The sequence below is a fragment of the Lepidochelys kempii genome, chromosome 3 (assembly GCF_965140265.1).
Source record: "Lepidochelys kempii isolate rLepKem1 chromosome 3, rLepKem1.hap2, whole genome shotgun sequence".
Classification (NCBI taxonomy): domain Eukaryota; kingdom Metazoa; phylum Chordata; order Testudines; family Cheloniidae; genus Lepidochelys; species Lepidochelys kempii.
This window is the reverse complement of record NC_133258.1, coordinates 158,706,556-158,726,707: the sequence shown is the minus strand read 5'-3', so window position 1 is coordinate 158,726,707 and position 20,152 is coordinate 158,706,556. Positions and strand designations below refer to the sequence as shown.

Sequence of the window (20,152 nt, the reverse complement as noted above, 5' to 3'; positions counted from 1 at the left end):
CCAGTAACAAAGGACCACACCCAGAAGAATCTACCTATGGCACTGGTGTAGGGTGTGAGCAGTTATTGCTCTCTGGTACTGACTGTACTTCCTCCTGAGACCTTGCTGCCTGAGCCTCTATTTGTGGTACCCACCCAGCTCGAGGTACTGAGACATCTAATGGTAACTGACCAAGCTGACATTCTGCTACTTTTTTCTGCCAAGAAGTTACCTTCTCTGGCACAGACCTCAGCACCGTTACTGGTTCATGATCTCCCTCCTGGACACCTGAGAGATCTGCTTCATGGATGGAGGTAGCTTATTACTTCTTTGAGTGCTAGTCTCTATTTGCATTCTGTTTTAGGTTGTACATGTGCTCCATGTGCCTGTGAATGGAAGTTTTTGCTAGCAGTGTCCATTGGTCTGTGCATGTGTCCTACCTATCACCATACCAAGGCTAAAAAGGGCTATGCAGGACCAACTGCCACTATAGTTCCTTCTCACCACCCTTGGTCTGAGACAGAGCACTAGTGTCCATAGCTAGTCTGAGCTTAGCTTCTCTTTGTAGTTGTATATAGTTAGTTATTCAACTGTAACCCTTCTGCCCGTCAGAGTTGGCAGCAACAAGGGCCGGGTTCAATATCTAGGGGTTCCATTCCAATAACACAATGCAAACCGGCTCGAGCCCCCACCCAGTGACCTGGGACAAATATATACCACCCCCCGCTGGGCGCCTCCAAGAGGCAATACTTCCCCTCTCGCAAGCACATAGTCTGAGTGTAGCAAAAGTCTTTTAATAACAGAGAGAAACAATGTGGCATTATGTTGGGGAAACACCACCAACCGGATTCATAACACAACCCATGAGCAAAAACAACCCCACCCCAGACAAATTGGGGCATGCCCTTTTCCCTTTGGTTCTTGAGTCCAGCAACCCCAAAAGTCCAATGCCCCAAAAGTCTCTGTCCCTGGTCAGGGCAGCCCCAGAGTTCGAAAGTTTATCGGTGGAGCTTTACCTCCCAACCTGGGTGGAAATGGGACAGGGGTAAGAGGCACCTTACGTGATCTGAAGCTGACCGCCCCATAGCGGCGCTCCGCTCCACCAGCCGCCCCACGAACTCCTTCGCTCAGCTGCGCTCCGCTCCGCCAGCCGCCCCACGAACTCCTTCGCTCAGCTGCGCTCCGCTCCGCCAGCCGCCCCACGAACTCCTTCGCTCAGCTCCACGGCCCACAAGCAGCTCCTGCCATCCACACAGTGCTCCGTGTTGAACTGCTTCACCAGCCGTCCCGCAAACTGCTCCACAATATATCTTCAGGCTCCCCCACTACTTAACACAACACTCAGTGATTTCAGCGCTTAGGTGAATTCAGCTTATAGTAGGGGAGCCCCAGTGCTGGTGCACTGTCAGCCCAAAGTGAGCTCAGCAGCCTATAACTAGACTTCTAATGAAATCAAAATTAGCTCTGATATTCCACAGTGGAGAGAGGAGGAAGTGCAATCAGCATGTAAGGCCCTCACCAAGGGGCCCATGCCACCAAGTATTAATACTTGTCCCCAGCCTCTCTCTATTCACACAGTTTTGGAACCCATGACCCTTGCCTAGCGAGTGCTACTTAGATGATGGTGAATCCCTCCATTGTAACAAAAGGCCACGTACAGTTCCAAGCACAGTTCCCATAATCAGGGTAATAACAATTTATTCTTCCTGCCCCAATAACAGAGACACTGGGGATCCCACAGCAGCCAAAGTGACCATTTGGGCAGCTATGGTCTCATTCTAGGCGTGGTGGGTGTGCCTATGCAAATGAGATCAGCCCCTGAAGTTCTTTTCCACAACTTGCCACACCTCACCACCAGATGTCAGGGTGGAGCTCATCCTGACACTGCTTACACAACTAGTAGTGTATATATTGTTTGTTGATCAGATTAGTTACCCCTCTGTGTGGGCAGGCAGGCTCAGCAAGGCAGGATCCAAGTGTGGAGGGGCTTAAGTAGGGGGAATCCAGGTGTGGTTTAAGAGGGTTCTGTGTGGGGCAGTCTGGGTGCAGGTGGGTCTATTGGGGAGCCAGGTGAGGGGGCGGGGGATTTGGATGTACAGGGGCTTGTTGCGGGGGACCAGGTGAAGGTGATTGGGGCTCAGCAGTGTTGGGGCGGATAGAGCTTGGTGGGCGGGGTCTGGGTGTGGGGGGCTCACTGAGTGTTCCAGATGCTCAGGGAGTGGGGCTTAGTGGGATGGGGATCCAGGTGTGGGGGGCTTGTCAGGGTGGTCTAGGTGCAGCGGGAGTGGGGCTCATCAGGGGGCTTCTGAGTGTGGGGAGGTGAGGCTCGTCTGGAGGGTCTGGATGCATGGGGGTTGGGCAGATGCGGAAGTGGCTCCCTGTAGAGGGATCCCTCCCCCTGCAGCTGAGGCGCAATGGGTGTGGGGAGGGGGTTTTGCAGAGCTTTCTGCAGCCAGGGGAGAAATCTGTGGGTGGGTCTGACCCAGCCCAGATGCTGTGCAGGGGAAGAGGAAGTCCCATCCTCCCCAGCCCAGCCGGGACTAGCAGCTGAGCCCAATGCAGGGTAGGAGCTACCAGCCAGGTCTCTTCCCCAGTCCCACCTCCAGCCCCACAGTGATTTAGGGAACTCAAAACATACTGCTGGGGAGGGTCGCAGTACACAGTATAGACTTAATGGTCTATAAACAATTGTAATCCCTGTTTTTCTCAGGGAATTTACAGTAATATCAAGTAGCAAAATAGTTCCATTAGTGGTACAGTATTCCTTCCCTGTACCATCCACGAATCAAGGTAAGACCCATTCCTCTCTGGAACCAATGGCATTGCCATTGAGAGGTCTCCTGTTCCTTCTCTGAATTCATAGCCAGTGGAAATACATCACCTTCAGTTCAAAGGACATTAGTTCAAATGGGGTATCTAGGAATGTCTCAGTCTGTGTTCCCTCTAAACTGCACACACTTGATTAGCAGAGCCATGTACATCTGGCAATGTGTGTTTAGGTGCCCTTTCCCTCCACCCCCCACTTCTTTGCAGCCATGTTGCTCCTGCAGCTACTCCCAGGATCATCCTGCTGGCTGTGCAGAGTGGGGAGGGGAGGGAGGGTGCTGATATCGGGGTGTCCTTCCCCCACCCCTGTACCCCATCTCCACAGAGTAGGGCAGGAGCGCTGCTGAGGTCTGAACAAGCTTTCCAGGTTGTGAGTGAGTGCCTTAAAGAGAGCGCGCAATCTCTGAGACTTCCCTAGGAGTCAGCACACACAATCTCTCTCACTCACTCACTCTGTCTCTCCCCCTCCCCCCTGCCCATGTACCCCATCTCTGCGGGGCAGGGGCAGGGGGGACGGCTCAGGAGCAGGAGAGCTTTCAATGAGTGCCTTAAAGATACAGCACATGGTGTCTCTCAGAAACTTCTCCAGCATCCAGTTCACACAGTCTCTGTGTGTCTCACACACACACTGTGTCTGTGTCTCACTCACCTCCCAACACACTTGGTTACTTCTTGGTACTTCCTGCAATGCACATATATTATGTAATTTTATTCTTTCAAAGTGTTGTTATTTTAGTTTTTTGACTGGTCTATGCATTTCATAATTTTTATTTCTCTCTTACACGTAAATTTAATTATTTGAGTAGTGAGTTCTAAAATGCCTAACCTGTCCCAGCTGGAGTAATTATTCCTATGGTAACTTTTCAAAATATGTATATTATATCTAGGTTTTTTATTTCTACTGGTGGTGCACATTCACACATTACCTCGGTGCATAAAACAAAATTTATTCCAACACATGGATGGAAAAAATTAGAGAAACATTGGTCTCAGCACTCCCTTGTTAGTGACTGTCAGTCTCATAGGATACGGTATGCTCCCTGCGGGGCTCCTGCTCCCTTCCCCTCTGAAACATCTCAGTGTGCCTATTGAATTTCCTGGGACCTGTATACAAGACATCCCTCTCTGGGACCACGTAGTGAGCATGACATAAGGCCACAGAAGGCCGTTTTAATCCAAGGAGGCTCCTTCTCCGCTTCCTAGACAGGAGAAACAGTCAGATGAAGTCAGTCAGCTGGAACAAGGGGACATCTCAGCTCCACTGGTCCTGTCATTTTCACCCAACGAGGCAATGGTATGAGCTTTGCTTTCAGTTCCTGAAAATTGTCAAAAAGGACTGCTGAAGCCCCTCAAGATACCACTAGAAGTGCAGGAGGCTCCTCAGAAATTATTGGATATCCATCATAGCTTGATTCCGAATAAGGCTGCCCTCTTTATCAGTGAGGCAGTCTGAGAGCCAGCAAAGACTGTGTCACAGATTCTGGCCACCATTGCCCCTGCACCTGGAAGAGCAGAAAAAATATGTACCAGCTAAAGGGGCAGATTATCTCTTCTCAGACCCTGTCCCAAACTCTCTCAAGCAGCAAGTAAGAAGAGTAAGCAACAGAAAAGGTCCTCATCAGTTTACAAGGATACTAAACATCTAGACCTCTTTGGGAGGAAAAAACTATTCATCACTGAGTTTTCAGTTTAGCTGTTGGGATAGAAAGAAAGAAAAGAACTTTAGTTTACATTTCCCACCCTGTCTAGGGGGATTCCCCACCTCCCTGCTAGGGGCATTTAGAAGATTCTCTAATTCTTTCAGTTAAAAAAAAGAGGAGGAGGAGGGAGAAATAACTCTCTTCTGCATTCCTCACTGCTAGAGGGTGATAGCCCTCCCCCCAGGGGCATGCCCAGCTGGGCTTCAAGAGGTGCCTCTCCTTCAAGGAGTCAATTCCTGTAATGGAGAAAACACTCTCACTGTGTTCAGTGCAGAAGTAGTCCCTCTGCCACCAGCTAAAGCCAAGGTCTCACAAAAACCAGGAGCTGAAGACACTTCTGCCTCCAGGGGACTCCCATGTAGACCCTGGATCATCCCCAAAGCCTTCAGTGTCAAAGGAGTAGAGTTGCAGAAAAGACCAGCAGATTCTCCCTATAAAGGCTTGAGAAAAAGGGCTCAAAGCCCCCAAACTGAGTTGTTGGCCAGCTAGAGGGGTTCGCCATTGCAGCCACATTGGTACTGGCGGTACCCAGAAGTATCAGGATGCTTCTGCTGTGAGCTCAGCTGCACTGCCTGGAGGCACCAGGAGTCAGGTTCTGAGGCAGCGGTAGCACCCCCTAAGGACAAAAACAGTTTCTGTACCATCTCTAAAAGAGCTGCACCAAGTAAACCTTTGGTACCGGATGTGACAAAGCTCCCATCTAGGGAATGCTCTGCACCTTCTCAGCCATCAGTACCAATAATGTACCACAGACACTCAAATAACGAGCCCACGGTACCACAAGAGTTCTGGTACCCTAGAGACCTGATGGTTGGGAAATAACCACAATCCCCATTAGTTGGTACTGGGGCCCTGGTATCGAGCACATCCTGGCACCCGGAATCACCCTCTGCATGAGGCCATGTCACTAATAGCCTGGTCAGCGCCACTCTTACCCAGTGACAAAGAGGATGTCATTTTCCTGGTCTCTCATTGTGGCCTGCTGTCACAATACGAGGGCACTCCTCAATTCCATCGAGCCAATCCATGATCATGGTATGGGCCCACTGGGGCAACCCCACTACCTAATACCCTTCCCCCCAGTGGCGGTATTGGGATCCTTGGGTGACTTACATATCATGACCATCCAGTATCTCTCAGAGAGAGTCCACCAGACAGTTTTCTACAGCCTCATTGTCCAGAGCCCCTGAGCCAGGGGAGGAAGAAGCTTTTGCACAAGAGGAAGAAGGGCTTGAAAGGGAAGCCTCCCTCAGCAAACTCCTCCCAGCAAACTTGTCCCCATTTCCACCAGATGAGGCTGTAAAACCTCCCCCCAATCAGTAGGTGATGATTTTAAGAGAGCTGACCAAAAATACTACATCCCTCCCAAAGAGGTAGACTTCCTATTTCAACATCCGCAACCCAATTCCATCATAGTAGATGCGGTTAATGCACGAGGCAAGCAACATCATGGCAGGTTGACCTCATACAAACAGGATTGGAAAAGACTAGATCTCTTTGGAGGGTAGGCATATTGGTCTGCAACATTGTAATTTAGAGTTGTGAAATACCAAGCTGTGATGGCCAAATATGATTTTATTAATTATAGGAAACTCAGTACATTTCTGGAACATTTACCAGAGACACAAAAGGAGTTGTTTCAGGCCATTGTCAGACAGGGTCAGTTAGTAGCCAGAACGACGTTACTGACAGCACTGGACGCAGCTGATACAGCGGTGTGCTCAATCTCCACGGTAGTGGTAATGAGGCAGGCTTCTTGGCAACACCTTTCTGGGTTGCCCAAAGAGCTGCAGATGATGATGGAAGATCTCCTGTTTGAAGGGCTCGAGCTCTTCACGGAGAAGACAGACTCTTCTCTCCATACCTTGAAGGATTTCTAGGTCACATCACGCTCCCTAAGAATTTACTATGTGGGAATGGAAGGTACAGAAGGGAAAATGTAGTGCTCAGCCACAGCACAGGTCATGACTTCCTCAATACCCACAGTCTCAGCACTATTATGAGCCACAATGTAGGAGGCCCAGGGTTCAGAAGCAGTCAATACCTCAACCAGTGACCTCTGAGACTGCCTCTTCTAAACACTTTTTTGATGGGTTGGTTGAGGGTCTGAACAACTATAACTTGCAACATGAGTTGCCATCTACTCTGTCATACCCCTTCGGAAGTCACCTTGCCCTCTTTCGCAGCAGTTGGGTGAAGACTACCTCTGATGGGTGGGTCTTGGAGATTAATTTGAAGGGTTACACCATTCAATTCACATCCCTCCCTCATCCCCCCCACTCCTTCCCTGCCCCTCTTCAGGGACGCTTCTGATGAGAACCTGCTTCACCAGGAAGCAGATAATCTCTTATGCCTAGGGGCCATAGAACCAGTCCCAGCACAACTCATGGGCAAGGGATTTTACTCCCATTATTTCCTGATTCCCAAGGCAAAGGGAGGGTGGAAGCCCATTCTAGATCTAAGGGTATTAAACACACATGTGAAGGTGCAAAAGTTCTAGATGGTCATTCTAGCAGCCATTATTCCAGCTCTAGAGCAAGGAGATTAGGTTTTGGTCCACGACCTACAAGATGCCTATTTCCACATCCCGATACCACTGTCACACAGGAGATTCTTATGGTTTTTCTTCGGGCAGGACCATTATCAGTACAGCGTGCTCCCATTTGGCTTCTCATCTGCGCACAGGATATCCTGCAAGGTTCTCTCCATCATAGCGGTGCGCCTGCGAACATTCGGCATTGTGATCTATCCATACCTAGGCAACTGCTTCCTCAGGGATCCCTCATTTCAGAATGCCGTACAAGCCACCCAGATGACCATCCACACATTTGTGCAACTGGGTCTACACCTCAGCTCACAGAAATCAACACTGACCCCGGTACAGCGACTGGAGTTTATTGGTGCAGGCCTCAATGCAGTACAAACAAGAGTGTTCCTCCCACTACACAGACTCATCACCCTTACGAATCCCATAGAGATAGTTCAGTCCAGCCCTCAAACAATGACCAGGAACTGCCTGCAACTGCTAGGTCATATGGCAGCATGCACCTTCAACACCCCAAACACCTGGATGTTCATGAGGCATCTTCAGATGTGGATTACTTCTGTCTATTCCCCAAACAGGAACAGACTAAACAAACTGCTATCACTACTCTCCACAGTAAAGCACTCTTTGGACTGTTGGACAGACCCAGCCAATGTTCAAGCAAGTGTTCCTTTCGTGTAACTGACACTGACTCTAATAATAGATGCCTCCCTAATACGCTGGGGAACTCACTAATAGGCTGGGGAACTCACCTACATGACTGCGAAGTTCAAGGCAATTGGTCTTCCACAGAAGCAACCCTCCACAGCAATCTTTTGGAGCTAAGGGCCATCAGGAACCTATGTGCACACTTTCTGCCTTTCATCAAGAACACCCACACTAAGGTCATGATGGACAATATGACCTGTAGGTTTTACATAAATCACTAGTGAGCACCAGATCTCCCTCCCTCTACATGGAAGCACTCAAACTTTGGAATTGGTGCATCTTTCACAATGTGCTCATCTCAGCTATCTCTGCTAGGGATACAGAACATGACAGCCAACAATCTTATTCGGAACTCTTATCATGACCATGAATGGGAACTGAACTCAGAGGTGCTTCAAGACATATTTACCTTTGCGGAACCCCGACTACAGAGCTCTCCACTACTTACCAGAACAAGAAATGTGCTTGTTACTGTTCTAGTCCCGACGTGCGGAAACATTCACCTGGAGATGCCCGCATCCTTGCATGAGACAGGGACCTCTTGTATGCCTTTCTCCCATTTCCTCGTCTGTCGAAGGTTCTGTTGAAAATTCAGCGAGACAAAATGAGTTATTCTGATTGCCCCCTCCTGGCCAAGGCAAGTCTGGTTCCCTTACCTGACACAGATGGCAGTATGTCCTCAGGTTCCTCTTAGGCCCATTTCCCACCTGCTGTCTGTTGGGATGAAGTAAGAGGCTGATTCTTCATCCCAACCTGCAGGTCTTCGGTGTACAGGCTTGGCTTCTTCTTGGTTCCAAGTTTTAGAGGTAGAATGCTCTGACGAGGTGAAAGATGTGTTGCTACACAGCCAAAAGCCGACCACTTGATGGACTTACCTTCAAAAATGAAAACTATTCCAAATTTAGTGTCATTCTAAGCACACAGACTCAACCTTGTTTTCTCTCTCTCTGATTTTAGACTACATTTTAGACCTCAAGAGGTAAAAACTCTCACTCAGCTCCCTTAAGGTACATCTTGTAGTCACAACAGCTTTTCACCATTAGATGGATACTTGGTGTTCGCTCATCCACTGATATGTAGATTCCTTAAGGGAATTGGGAATCTCTTCCCAAACGTGAGACCACCCACTCCAACCTGGGACCTTAACTTAGACTTCCCTTTGAACCCATGGAAACTTGCTCTCTCTTACATTGTCCATGAAGATGCCATTTCTAATAGCCATCACCTCACCTCACTTCTTTCTTTCAGCTGGGTGCATAGGAGAAATAATGGCCCTAATGGCATACCCACCATGCATGGTTTCTTTTAAAGACAAAGTAACTCTGAGGCTGCATTCAAAGTTACTCCCTAAAGTTGCCTCCACTTTCCATATGAATCAACAGACCTAACTCCCTGTTTATCCCCAAAACCACTTCATGACAACAGGGAGATGATTCTGCATGTGCTAGATGTTAGAAGAGCACTAGCATTCTACTTGGACAGAATTAAGGACTTTAGGAAATCTGCTAAGCTCTTACTTTGGTTCACAGAAAGATCCAAGGACTCTGTGATACCGACTCAAAGACTATCCAAATGGGTCGTCCGTTGCCTTAATATTTGTTATGAAGGACACAACCTACTGCCTCCGTACGGAGTTCATACGCACTCCACAAGGTCAGTTTCTACCTCGGTTGCATTCCTTAAAGATGTCCCTATCTCAGCAATCTGCAGAGCAGTGACTTGGGCCTCTGCCCACACTTTCGCAGAACATTATGCGATTACTGGAGATTCAGGTTCTGATGCCATCTTCAGCTTGTCAGCACTCTCTGTAGTAACAGACTCCACTTCAAAGTCCCAACCCTCCATGAGGGATACTGCTGTGAAGTCACCTACAGCGAAGAACCCATAGGGTTCTTACTCAAAGAAGAAGTTACCTTGTGCAGTAATGATGATACTTGGAGATGTGTGTCCCTATGGCTGCTCCATAACCCGCCCTCCTCCCCTCTACTTCGGAGTTCTCCCTAATGGGCTCTGCAGTAGAGAAGGAAGTGAGGGGGGTTCGCCCCCGTGCTGCTAGGTAACCTCGAGGCAGACCATGAGTGAGGGAGGGTGCATGTGCTGGCCTCATGGACACTGCTACCAAAGTTCTCCGATCAGAAGTGCAGCGATGCAAGCACACGTACAGTGGAGCACCCATAGGGACACACATCTCGAAGAACCATCGTTACTGCAGAAGGTGAGTTAACTTCCTTTTTGTACTACCTGTCTATGAAGACTGCCTTTTTAGTAGCATTACCTTGACCAGAAGAATAGGGGATATTCAGACCCTTATGGTGGGACCTCCCTGCATAGTACTTCACAAAGACAAAGTGACTGAGACTTTACTCAAGCTTCTTACCTAATGTGGTTTCTGATTTGCATCTTAATCAATGATTCACCTACCTATCTTCTTCTCCAAGCCTCACACTACTCAGTGGGATGCCAAACTTAATACCTTCGACATTTTCAAGTATCTCTCTATTTAGAGAGAGAACGTAGCTATTCAGGGAATCTTGACTGTCTCTATCATTTGCTGATAGAATGAAGGGACGACCTATGTCCACTCAGAATGTCAAAATAGGTCTTGAACTATGTTAATGCTATGAGCTGGTCCATTTAGAGCCACCTGAACAAGTTAGGGCTCATTCAATCAGAGCCCAGGCTGCCTCTGCTGCATCTCTTTGACATGTCGCAACTTCAGAGATTGCAAAGCTCATATCTGGAGTTCAGTTCACACCTCCACTCAGCATAACTCCTTGGTAGAAGGTCCCAGACCTGATGCCCACTGTGACAGAGCTTTCCTGTAGTCGTCATCCCAGATTCTGAGCAACCACCTCGGGACACAAGTTATTATTGTGAGTCAATAGAAGTGGAATACTTGTGGACGTTCACTCGAAGAGGAAAGAACAGTTACTTAGCCTATAATAAGTAGTAACCGGTTCTTTGATATGCTTTCTGTACATCTGTGCCACACCCAACCCTCTCCCCACTATTGTAGAGTTCTTGCTAATTGGGAGACAGTGTTAGTGATGGAACTGGGGAGTGGTTACGGATGCCCTGCACTTTAAGCCATTGGCTATGGCGCATTGGAGAATACATAGGACATAAGCCACAGCCCCCAAAGGACACTACTGGTCAAAAAACTCTGGTCTTATGTACATGGGGCCTGTGCATACCACACGTGGAATACATGGGTACAACACATCTCAAATAACTAGTTACCTGTAATGTAAGTAAATGTTCTTTTTAGTGGCAGCATTTTATAAAAAGAAGGGTCCAGCCTTAAAGTATGTCACTTTACACTGAAAAGGTGTGAAAGAGTCTTAGGCTACATCTGCAATATGAGCTAGGCCCAGGATTCCCAGTGTGTGTACACATGCTCGTGTTAGCTCTCATTGGCACTAGCACACTCAAAATAGTGTATCTGCAGTAGTATGGGCTGTGGCGGCTGTGGCAGCAGTGGCCCGGGTTTGCTGCCCCAAGTACATACCCATGGGGGTTCAGGCAGGTTTGTACTGAGGCAGCTAGCCCATGCTGCTGCTTTCTGTGCTACCATCTGTACGCTACCATTTTGAGTGTGCTAGCTCAGATGAGAGCTAATGGGAGTATGTTTACACAAGCTAGGCATCACACCCTTAGACATAGCTTTAGTGTAAATTAATATCCAGCCATTTACCTCCAGCTCTCTCTCACTTCATTTTGTTTTCTTAACTGCATTGTTCCTGACTCCTCTCCGATTATTTTGATGATAAAACAGAGAAAAATATAACCATATAAATAATTTAAGTGTGTGTGTGTGAACAATATAATGATTGATTTTTCATTTATTTTAGGTTATCCATTCAGCACTTAGAAAGCTGGACAAAGATCTCAGAACAGTGGAAGAATTTATTGAGCACTTGACTTTTCTGAGCCAGATTTCCTCAGAGTTGCCAATGCTAGAGACTCAGTATAACACACTTTCCCAATTGTATTCTATTGCAAGAGCCTATGACTTCTTTATTCCAGTTGAACAGTTTGCCTTATATCAGACCCTTACTCGCAGTCTGCATGATCTCAAATCAAGTATCCTTATTTGTGAAAAAGGAAAAAACGACAATATTATAAAATTCAGTGCAGATTTGGATGGCTATTTTGGCAACCTACAGTCTGAACTTAGGAACTTCAAGAACAAAGTAAGTTACTGGTCTGTTAAAACAGCATATTTTCATCTTTAGAGGCAGTCTGGTCTAATGGATTGAAAATGAGTTTAAGAACCAGGAACTCAAGCATTCTGATCCTAACTGAAAAGGAGTACTTGTGGCACCTTAGAGACTAACCAATTTATTTGAGCATAAGCTTTCGTGAGCTACAGCTCACTTCATCGGATGCATACTGTGGAAACTGCAGAAGACATTATATACACAGAGACCATGAAGCAATACCTCCTCCCACCCCACTCTCCTGCTGGTAATAGCAGGTGGGAGGAGGTATTGTTTCATGGTCTCTGTGTATATAATGTCTTCTGCAGTTTCCACAGTATGCATCCGATGAAGTGAGCTGTAGCTCACGAAAGCTTATGCTCAAATAAATTGGTTAGTCTCTAAGGTGCCACAAGTACTCCTTTTTTTTTTTTTGCGAATACAGACTAACACGGCTGTTACTCTGAAACCTGGTCCTAACTGTCACTCTGGCTCATATTGTGACCTTGTGCAAATTGCTTAATGTTATATATCTCATTTTCCCTATGTATAATGTGTGGGTAATTATACTTTTGTAGCAGACTGAGGTATTAGGATTAATTATGTAATATTCATAAATTCCCCAATTTAATAAAGCACTTATGCATATGCATAAGTTCCATTTACTATGTTTGTATATTTATTTGTATTGCAGTACCACCCAGAGACCAGTCCCTGTTGTGTTAAGTGATGTACAAACAAAAAGACTGTTCTTGGCCAAAAGAACGTGTACAATCTGTATTTAAGACAGACGAGATGGACAGTTAGTGGAAGTGCAAGGTGACAATGAGTTAGAATCATGGAACTGGAAGGGATCTCGAGAGGTCATCTAGTCCAGTTCCCTGCACTCAAGGCTGTACTAAGTATCATCTAGACCATCCCTGACAGGTGTTTGTCCAACCTACTCTTAAAAATCCCCAAAGATGGAGATTCCACAACCTCCTTAGACAATTTATTCGAGTGCTTAAACACTCTGACAATTAGGAAGTTTTTCCTAATGTCCAACCTAAACCGCCCTTGCTGCAATTTAAGTCCATTGCTTCTTGTCCTATTCTCAGCGGTTAAGAACCATAATTTTTCTCCCTCCTCTTTGTAACAACCTTTTATGTACTTTAAAATTGTTATCATGTCCCCTCTCAGTCTTCTCTTCTCTAGACGAAACAAACCCAATTTTTCCAGTCTTCCCTCAGAGGTCATGTTTTCTAGACTTTTAATCATTTGTGTTGTTCTCTGGACTTTCTCCAGTTTGTCCACATCTTTCCTAAAATGTGATGCCCAGAACTGGACACAATGTTCCAGTTGAGGCCTAATCAGTATGGAGTAGAGTGGAAGAATTACTTCTCGTGTCTTGCTTACAATACTCCTGCTAATACATCCTAATATGTTGTTTGCTTTTTTTGCAACAGTATTACAGTGTTGACTCATATTTAGTTGGTGATCCACTATGACCCCTAGATCCGTTTCTGCAGTACTACTGCCTAGGCAGTCATTTCCCATTTTGTATGTGTGCAACTGATTGTTCCTTCCTAAGTGGAGTACTTTGCATTTGTCCTTATTGAATTTCATCCTATTTACTTCAGACCGTTTCTCCAGTTTGTCCAAATCACTTTGAATTTTAATCCTATCCTATCCTTTATGAGCATGTTGAACAGTGGTCACAGCACACTAGCTGCCCAAGAATAGTCAAATGTTTTATAGGCATCGAGGCATAAGTGGATGTTAATGGACCTTTAATGGAGCTTTAACACGTGCTTAAGTGTTTTGCTGAATCAGGTTGGACTTAAAACATGCTTAAAGTTAAGCACATACTTAAGTGCTTTGCTGAATTGGGGTCAAAACATTCTGGAAATATAGAGATATAACTAATGTTTTCAATTATTGCCACCAACTCCATTTTTGGAAAATGGAAACATCTCCTGAAAAATAAACAAGTTAATAAATATTCAATATGTAGATGCACACCGTGCATGCACTTAAAGTGATACGGATGTGCACACAAGAAATGTTAATTCAAAATTTGAACCAAATTTATTCAAATGATTACTGTCTGAACACAACATACTAGTTGAGTTGCCCCTGGGCTAAACACAGCTAGTGCAATACTACTGTACAAAAAAGTAATTAATAATGGTGCCTGGGGGGGGGCCACGCTGAGATTGCTCAATTAGGGCAAACTGCAAAAAATGGGGCAGACAATCCCCAAAACTGGTGGGTATTCTAATACTGAAAATCACCAAGCCAGCAACGGAACCGCTTCTACAATACCTTACTTGTTATCCAGAAACCAAAACATAGTTCCCTTAAAGCAACACAGCTTTGGACTCCCACCCAGACAGCGAAGTCAAATATGATGAGGATTCCTGAAAATCTTGATCATGTAAAAAGTTATACCAATCCCAAAGGATCGGACATATTACCCACCAGATTAATGAATATCTTAGATCTTACCCAAATACACATTTACAGCCAATTCTTATTAACTAAACTAAAATGTATTTGAAAAGTAGAGAGAGTATTGGTTAAAAGATCATTATGCGTACAGATAGAGTAGAGTTCTTTGGCCAGTTTCATAGTAGGGATGGTGAGCTTTAGAGTTACAAAGAGTTCTTTCAGAATTAGTCCATAGGTTACAGTCCAATGTTCAATATCAGGGTGATCCAGAAGGGTCTGGAGACCTCAATCTTGTGATTCAAACTTCCCCTGATGAAGCTTATGCAGATCTGAGATGACAGGATCAGGGCTCTAGAGTTCTTTTTATAGTTGTCTAGCAGCCTCTTGACAGCATGCTGTCCTTGGGTGAACAATAGACAATTATCGTAACTTTGAAGTAGACCTTCTATTTCTTAAGCATCACCAGTAATTAACTACATGGATTAACAAAAACTGCCCATCTCCCCTCCCTCCATTTACAGATAGTTTAATACATAGTTCAAAGAGAAATTAAGACAGTGATATTACTACATTCACAGTTCATCTAAATGTTAACACGTCCTTTTGATCTTTGGATTAACAGAATACCGCCATAGATGGAAAATGTTTGGTTATATTGTCAGCCTCTAACAATATGTATGTAAATACACAAAACCACAATCATTTTCTACTTATATGTCTCTAAATGTTGAATTTGGGTCAATTAACCTGCTAGTTGCTTAATCCTTTCTGGTTTAATGTCACAATAAAAAAAATAAATTTAAGACTTACATATACCACTTTCTTCCTCTGGTAAGTGTAGATTTTTGATAGATTGCATGTGCATGCAGCAGAACAAACTAACAAAATGATGTGGTAAAAGGTAGAAATTCATAAAGAATTCAATATTTTTTCAGATATTTGACTTTGAACATATTTTAAAAGTTTTATATGAGTACTGTAATTAATTGGTTACTAATAGTAGGCTCTGTACTTCGTCATTCTTAGAACACATTTTAACACATTTTTATGTCACATAGGTGAGAAATCCAGTTCTCCTCCTTAGCAAAACATTGCCTAAGACAGCTAAAGAGATGATCCAAAGTCTTGTGGAAGAAGCTGCAGTTATTTGTAACAAATCCAGAAGTTATGCAAATTACCAGGATCTCTTTGACAGTTCCATTGCTGACATGAGATCAGTGTCATTGGAAAGGATGTCACAGAAGAGTCAAGTTGGAGATTCAAGTTCTCAGAGAGTGAATAAAGAGCTCTCTGAAGTTGAAAGTGAATTAGCTTTACGAAAACTCTTGTGGGACTCACTAGAGGAATGGGGAAAGCTTTCTTTTAGGTGGAAACATACGCTTTTTGAGAACCTTGATGTAGATTTAATACAAAAGGATGTTAACAGATTTATGCAGACAATACAGATTCTAGAAAAAGGTAAAAATACTAAAATCACTAGCTGAGGCTTGTAGCCATTCATCAATGTCTTGAGGGAAACAAAATATTTAGAAATTATGGGCTAGATCCTCAACTGGCATAAATTAGAATAATTTCAGTTATTTTAATAGGTCTGCACTGATTTTCACCACCGTTTCCTTATTCTACAAAATCAAGTTATGAGATGCAAATATGTTGAATTTGTGGTGCATTCATAATAGCTTTTAAACTTAAAGAATATTCCTGGTTCTTCTCCTTTGTGGGGGATAAAGAGGGGTTTGGACTTCTTTAAATCATAGAACATGAGGATATTGATGTCCAAATTATTCAAAAAGCCATGACCATTTGAATAAAATTAAATCAAAAAACTATAGATATGTTTCATTATTGTATTTTAATATGTTCTTATAAATGATGCCAATGGAACAAATTAATATGATAATGGAGCACAGTTAGTAGGATGCTAAAGAAAAATAATTAGAAAAATATTTTGTGTTACAACATTACTATTAAGTATATATATCTGCTTACGCAAACTGAAATAAGTCTGATATATTGCAAACATTTTATATTTTCCAAGGTTTACCCGAAAATAATATTATAATAGGTGTGAAGCAGTCACTAATGGATTTTAAAGAAGGCCTATCTGTGATTGTGTTTTTAAGAAGTCCATGTCTTCAACCAAGGCATTGGGAGGCTATACAGTATATTATTGGGCAATCCATTTCTTGGGATAAAAAGTTTACCTTGGAGGATGTTCTGCAACTCAATGTAAATATATGTTACATTATTTATACCTGACTCAGGAACTGATTAACGTTTTTGTTGTAAAATGTGATTATAATTAGTTTATTACAGCTGTATTTAGGATTAAAGTTTTACAGTTAGCTTTTAAATATATAGTCCAGTCTACTACTACTACGACTACTACTGCTACTGCTGCTCCACTTCTGCAACTTTTATAGGGATATTGTATATTTTGCAGGAATTCATACTCCAGTTATTTAGTAAAATATCTGTATTATCACTTGTTTATCTATTGTTCAACCCCGCGTAATACAGTTTTCCTCTTTAGTTGCTTCAGTACAAGAAAGAAATAATTGATGTATCAGTAACAGCAACCAATGAAGCTACCCTTGAAGTAATGCTGAATAAGATAATTAACCTTTGGAATAAAACTAATTTCCATTTATCTCCTCATTGCTCTGAAACTTCAACTGTCATGATTATTTCATCTGCTGAAGATATAATGGCTCAGTTAGAAGAATCTCAAGTAACAATTTCAACAATTAAGGGTTCTTGCTATGTTGGGCCAATTAAGGTAAAGATTACTTGTGACATTTGTGTATGTTTGGAGAATAAAGTCTGTGGAAAACCTGTGCAAGTGGTGTACAACTGAAATAAATAGTATCCTTGTTGTTTACTTTCTTTTTACTTTCAAAGCCTGGCAGCAAACCTTTACTAAAGGTGTGCATTCCTGTACGCATGTTGCTGTAAACAGTTGCAGAGCTGCTACTCGGGAGGGTCTTCGTAGAACTCCTCAGAAGTTCTGTCTCCACAAGACCATTAGCAACATTTGCACTGCAGTTACTGTATACTATATGTGATTTATTTGATTAATTTTTGGCAGTTTTTCTATTCAGCAGCAATTAGTCCTGGTTAGATTTATTTTTGTTATTAAATAGCTGCTTTTTGGTAGCACTACTGAATATGTGGTCACTTTTCAACCCTGTCAAGGGTAGAAGAGAAGTTAGATCTTTCCACAGCATAGATCAGCAGGAGAAAGAGTGGGAGCAGAGCATTTAGCTTCTAAAGCGTCCAGTTCCTTCTTAGCTTTCTGTCCTGACTTCCATGCCTTATATGTGAATTTGTCTAATCACTATGATTTGAAAAGGAAGGCGCTATATTTGGATGCATCTAACTTTGTGTGCAACTAGATTGATGCTGGAGGAAGATTGCCACTAATATATGTTTTGGATGGACTGAAGGGAGTCAATGTGGATGTTGCAGAGGCTTAAGAAGGTGGTTATAATAATTGATACGCACGATGATGAGGACATGAATGAGTGTTGTAGGTGTCAGGCAGAGAGAAAGGGATTGATTTGTGTGCTGTGAAGAAAGAAACAAAAAGATTTAGACATGGCCTGAATGCATGGGGAGGAGAAAGGAATTAAAAGGGTTTGAGCCTGGGTGATTGGGAGGATGGTGGTGTTGATTACACAACCAAATAAATGGATGGAGAAAAAATTATGATATAGGATAGATTTTAGCCTTGGTAACTTTATGTTGTTACCAAGATCTTCAGGAAGATATGGTGGAGAAATCAGTTGAGGTGTGGGACTAGAGAGAAAAGGGACATAGGTGTGGAAAAGGAGACTTGTTCATTAGGATAAAGACGCTGAAGCTGTAAGAGTGGATGAGGATGCCCAGGTATCGTGAAAGAAGGAAAAAGGACAAAGAAAAAGCCCTTTATGACTTCCATAAAGAGGGGAGGAAAGGAAAGAAGAGTAACTACCAAAGGAGTCTCAAATGCTAAAATAGTGCTGTATGGACACAGTATAGCAGACTACATAAGAATAGCGTCCTGAAGTTTTTAATTCAGTCCTGTCTTCAAGTCCATGAGAGTTTGAGTAAGGATTTTGTCCCATAGTATTTTGCAGTGTGCATGAATTATAGAGCTAAAATCTGTATTGTGTGCAGAGTGCTTATCAAATCATGCCTTTACTTTGTAAAGTAATTAATCATGTGTATGAAACAAATTAAGATGAGTATATGCAAATTCAGTTGACATTATGATGTTTTGTAACCTGTGTTTTCATTTTTTCTGCCTTCAAATAGGTCCTTAATAATACAGATTATTTTGGGTCCTTTTAATTATATGAATCTTGATCTTACATATAAAAAATCACAATTTCTAGTCATTTTTAAGGAGTCCAATTGTTTTATATAGCTGGGTATGATTTATAGTTTTGAGTCTTAGCCCGGATTGCAACTGTAAATGGCTTTAATTTATATCTCCTAGAACTGATTGATTATTATTAAAAAGATATGCAGCTGGGTATTGCAGCTGTATCAGTATCTTAAAAGGAAACCAGATATAGTAAGTAGTTCTTCTTAGTATCAACTTGCAAAATTTTACTTGCCCTTTGTTTAAAACAAATATGAACATGTATTTTTGTCAAAAAGTTTGAAGAAATAGGTTCACAGAAATCTCCTTACTGTTCTGTTGGCTTCAGTGAACAGTAACTAACAGTGAGGCTCATTTATGAGCAAGGAAAGCAGGATTCAGCTCCATAATTTATACCACAACAAGTAAAGTTAATTTTTAATTCATGCCAGTGCCCTGAAATGAAAAGATTTCCAGCTGAGTGATAGCTATTTTCTTCGTACTCTAATGTATTATTGAAGCATAATATAAAACAAATTTATGGCATATCTTAGTATGTCTTTTTCAGATACAAGTAATTAGCTCCTAATGAAGCAGGTTTTTTTTGTCACATTATATAGAAGTGTGGACATTTTGTATTTAGTACTCTGCTATAGTTTGCTTAATACTATATCAAAATTTTGTTTGGGAGTCCTTAGGTAACATATATCTTGAAGTAGTAAGAATTTCCACCAAATTTAGTTTTTACTTTATATTATTCTATTTTATATGGTAGAACCTTGTAGATGCATGGGATCGTAAGTTAAATCATTTCTATCGCACCCTGGAGGAATGGTTGATTTGCCAAAGGAATTTGATTTACCTGGAACCAATCTTTCATGCTCCAGAAATACAAAGGTATATATGAATGCGTATCACGTTGTCTCAGGGCAAAGTGATCTTAGCAGATCAGAGAATTGAACCTCAAGTATGTTCAATCATTTAAGAAATAGTGACCAATTTTTAAGAGATGATACCATGGTGATGCATGAGACAAAAGACACAGATGAGTGGATAGCTAAACTGTAACATGATGAAGTTTGATGTCCTAGGATGGGGCATAATGCTAGAGAGGTACAATAGTACTGTGACACTGAATGTCAGGGAGCTCTATTTTATAAAATCAACCAAGGTATAAATAGCTTGAAAAGAAAAGTTAAAACATTTTGCCCTTTTCTGTATTCAGAACTGTATTTAAAATTTTTTTGATTTTTGAACTGATTCAATTAAGTTAGTGCAAACCCTGTGTATTCGTTCTTTTAATTAGCTTAATTGGATATCAAGGTAAAATAAATTGACATAAACCAGGTTTAAATTGAAATAAGAGTGTTCACACTTGGTTTTGCACCAGTTTAACTCAGATTTTAAAACTCCATTTTAT

At 42.8% G+C, this 20,152-nt stretch overlaps 1 protein-coding gene across 1 annotated transcript in view; it reads left to right on the top strand.

Moving 5' to 3' along the window:
- The window catches only part of DNAH14 (dynein axonemal heavy chain 14), a 454,489-nt gene that overhangs the window by 99,811 nt on the left and 334,526 nt on the right, over positions 1-20,152 (top strand). Inside the window, 6 exon segments of the mRNA XM_073336702.1 lie at positions 11,610-11,951; positions 15,446-15,621; positions 15,652-15,845; positions 16,426-16,616; positions 16,921-17,166; positions 19,508-19,629. Of these exon segments, the coding sequence (XP_073192803.1) occupies positions 11,610-11,951; positions 15,446-15,621; positions 15,652-15,845; positions 16,426-16,616; positions 16,921-17,166; positions 19,508-19,629 (1,271 nt within the window).